Here is a 3027-nt window from a genome sequence, read left to right as displayed (position 1 = left end):
CTTGTCACTCTTTTTGACAAAACTCTCAATAATTTTCAGGTACATCCAAGTTTTTTTTTTCAAAATTGTTGCTCAGATTTTCTCAATTTTTTTTTCAAATTGACAAGTATTGTAGCAAGTTGTTTTCTGTGAGACTTATATTGATCTCAGAAGATTATTTTTAAAACACTTGTCACTCTTTTTGACAAAACTCTCAATAATTTTCAGGTACATCCAAGTTTTTTTTTTCAAAATTGTTCAGATTTTCTCAATTTTTTTTTTTCAGATTGGCAAGTATTGTAGAAAGTTGTTTTCTGTGAGACTTATATTGATCTCAGAAGATTATTTTTAACACTTGTCACTCTTTATTAATTATCATTCCGGAACTTTAGATTTGATAATGGGACAGTACCCTGGAGGATATTCAACGCTTAAAAACTAAACATCGGCAAATCACAAAAGATTCATCCTTGTAGCAGAAAGATAAAAGATCGATCTAGATTTCTCATTTCCGGTCATGTAACAGATTATCTCTATTTGTCGAACTGTATTTATAATGTTGAATGATAATTTTGTTCAAAAGAATAAAGTTTCTAAAACTGATAAAACTCTTTTACTCTTATTTATTTTTTCTGTATTATTTATTTTTTATTTAGTTTTTCTGTAAAAATATTATTAATTGATGTTACTACTCCTTGCAAAAAGGAGCACATATTGTATCAGGTGTTTAAAAAAAAATTACGAGGACCAGGTCTAGATGTGATTTTTTCTTACTACTCAGGATTCAAACAAGAATTTCAAAATTTCGGTTTAAACTACATATTTTATTAGTTGTATTTGTTTTATTTGGGTATTATTTTAGAGTGCTGATATTTGAAATTGAGTTTCTCATGCTTGAATTTGCTTATTCTGCTCATTATCTGCCCCTGATCTTTGCCCTTTTTGGCCATAAAATACAATTATTAGTCACTTGGTTTGTTTATCTTTTCATGTGTTTGCAAATATGAAATAAGCAAACATTTCTGAGAATCGCAGAAATGAATCTAATTTAATTATGGATCTGGAGCGCATTAGGTTTCAATTACGACTATTCCTTTACTAGACAGATATCATATAGGTATAATCTCGACAACAGATGGATCTTCAGACAAGCTTCACATTAATTTAATTACAAGAAAAAGAAAGAAATTAATGAAAATCTGGTGTAGTAATATTCAGACTTGTTTCTAATTATTTATCCAAAGAATTCAGTTTCTTGTTTTTGTTATTCACATACCCAATTATAAAAATTTAATGTAGATATCTATAAATAAACCATTGGCATAAGAGATATCTAGCATTGTTAAATCCATAAAGAAAAATCTCTTCAGATTTATGTTTTGTTTATTAATGGAATTATAAGTGAAGTCATCTGTAGTTCAAATCACAAAAGAATCTACAGACGTCAGATTAAAAAATAGTATATTATGTTATTAGGAGTAAAAGTGATAGTTTATGTGGCGAAGCTAAATGTTTATTTTGCCGAACGCAGTGAGCAAGTAAATGAACAAAATAATCATTTATCATCATTTATTGATCTAACTAGAGCAGTTAGTAGTGTAAATGTCATGGTAAAAGTAAAGTAAAGTAAGATAAAGTGTTTTAATTTTATTTTATTTGCGCAATTGTTATTTACAAATGCAAATAGTTTGTGTAAACGATGTGAACACAATGCATTATTTGAGTAGAAAAAATGAATACAGTGAGTAAATTTTCTAGAAAAATTACATGTGAGTGTATAGTGCGTAACACGTTCATTCATGAAATAAATGCGATAACATGAATGAATTGTTATCACAATAAGGCAGAGGATATTGTATGAGATAAGGCAACTGAAAGTCAGCAGAGTCGATCATTGACCGTCAAACAGGACGCATCTGGCCAGGGTAACTATAACTTGACCTTTCCAGATATGAAGATTGACAACTTTGGTAAAAAAATCAAATTACGAAAAACCATCATTCAACAATTTCCGTTTCATACACTTATGTCGGTTAAAAACACCAAATCTAGCATTTTTTAAATGGGACACATGTATTTTCGCACTTTTTTAAGTCAATCACTCTTAGAGACTTAATGCATGGGTGGAGTGAGTTTTTGTGAGCAAGATGTTTTAAGTCAAGAGACAGTTCTTGGATAGTTGATGGAAAAAACAACAGTTTATATTAATAGAATAACTAACAAATATAGCCCACCTCCATAACTTGCCAAGTGTTTTTGACAGTTCCGCATTGTGGAGTTGTGGATATTGGTCAGCTAATTTCCGTCTGGCGGCTTGGGCCCACACCATGAAGGCGTTCATGGGACGTTTCACATGCAGTTTTCGCTTATCAGAAGCAGCTCTGAAAAAAAAAAAATTTGTAAAAAAAATAAAATAAAGAGAATAAACAGAATAATCTGGAGCCGTTGACTTAAAAAAATGTGTACAACTAATTCCAATTCCAAAAAATTCCACCGAAATTCCAGTAATTCCAATAGAGTCCATCGTAATTTCATTTTTTGTTCCTGTAATTCCTGTAATTCAAACTTAATTTCCGTAATTCCAAAATAATTCCTGTAATTCCAAATTAAATAGTTATAAGAAATTCAACTTAATTTTGAAAAGAAATTACACATATAAGTGTCCTTGAAATTTACCGCTCACGCAGCGCCCTCAAGTACCTATCAATAGGCCTTTATTGTAAAAAAAATAGATAAAATGACAAATAAAACTCTGAACAAAAACACGATTAGCCCGTCACACCAAACTTTTATTTTAATAGCACAACGCGTTTCGACCACAAAGTGGTCATCCTCAGGTGAGAAGATCCAAGAAGAAGTAAAATAAAACTCTGTGGGACGAAGTCTCGCCGAAGGCTATTCAACTCAACCCCAAAATAATAAAAAAATATATAATAAGAGAAAAAAAATATATTAATAATAAAAAATTGAAAATACAGTAATTCCAAATAATCTAAAGATAATTTCAATAATTCCAAGCAATTTCTGATTAAATTCCAAAAAAAATTC

At 29.9% G+C, this 3027-nt stretch overlaps 1 protein-coding gene across 1 annotated transcript in view; it reads right to left on the bottom strand.

Annotated features, from left to right (window-relative positions):
- The window catches only part of LOC123004263 (transcription factor SOX-9-like), an 18009-nt gene that overhangs the window by 7666 nt on the left and 7316 nt on the right, over positions 1-3027 (bottom strand). The window contains exon 2 of the mRNA XM_044397441.1: positions 2214-2360. Coding sequence (XP_044253376.1) covers positions 2214-2360 — 147 coding nt within the window. The remainder of the gene's footprint in view (positions 1-2213; positions 2361-3027) is intronic.

Source organism: Tribolium madens, unplaced genomic scaffold, assembly GCF_015345945.1.
Source record: "Tribolium madens isolate multiple individuals breed KSU strain unplaced genomic scaffold, Tmad_KSU_1.1 Scaffold_11;HRSCAF=98;Tcas5.2_LG3b, whole genome shotgun sequence".
Lineage (NCBI taxonomy): Eukaryota > Metazoa > Arthropoda > Insecta > Coleoptera > Tenebrionidae > Tribolium > Tribolium madens.
This window is presented reverse-complemented; position numbering and strand designations above follow the sequence as displayed.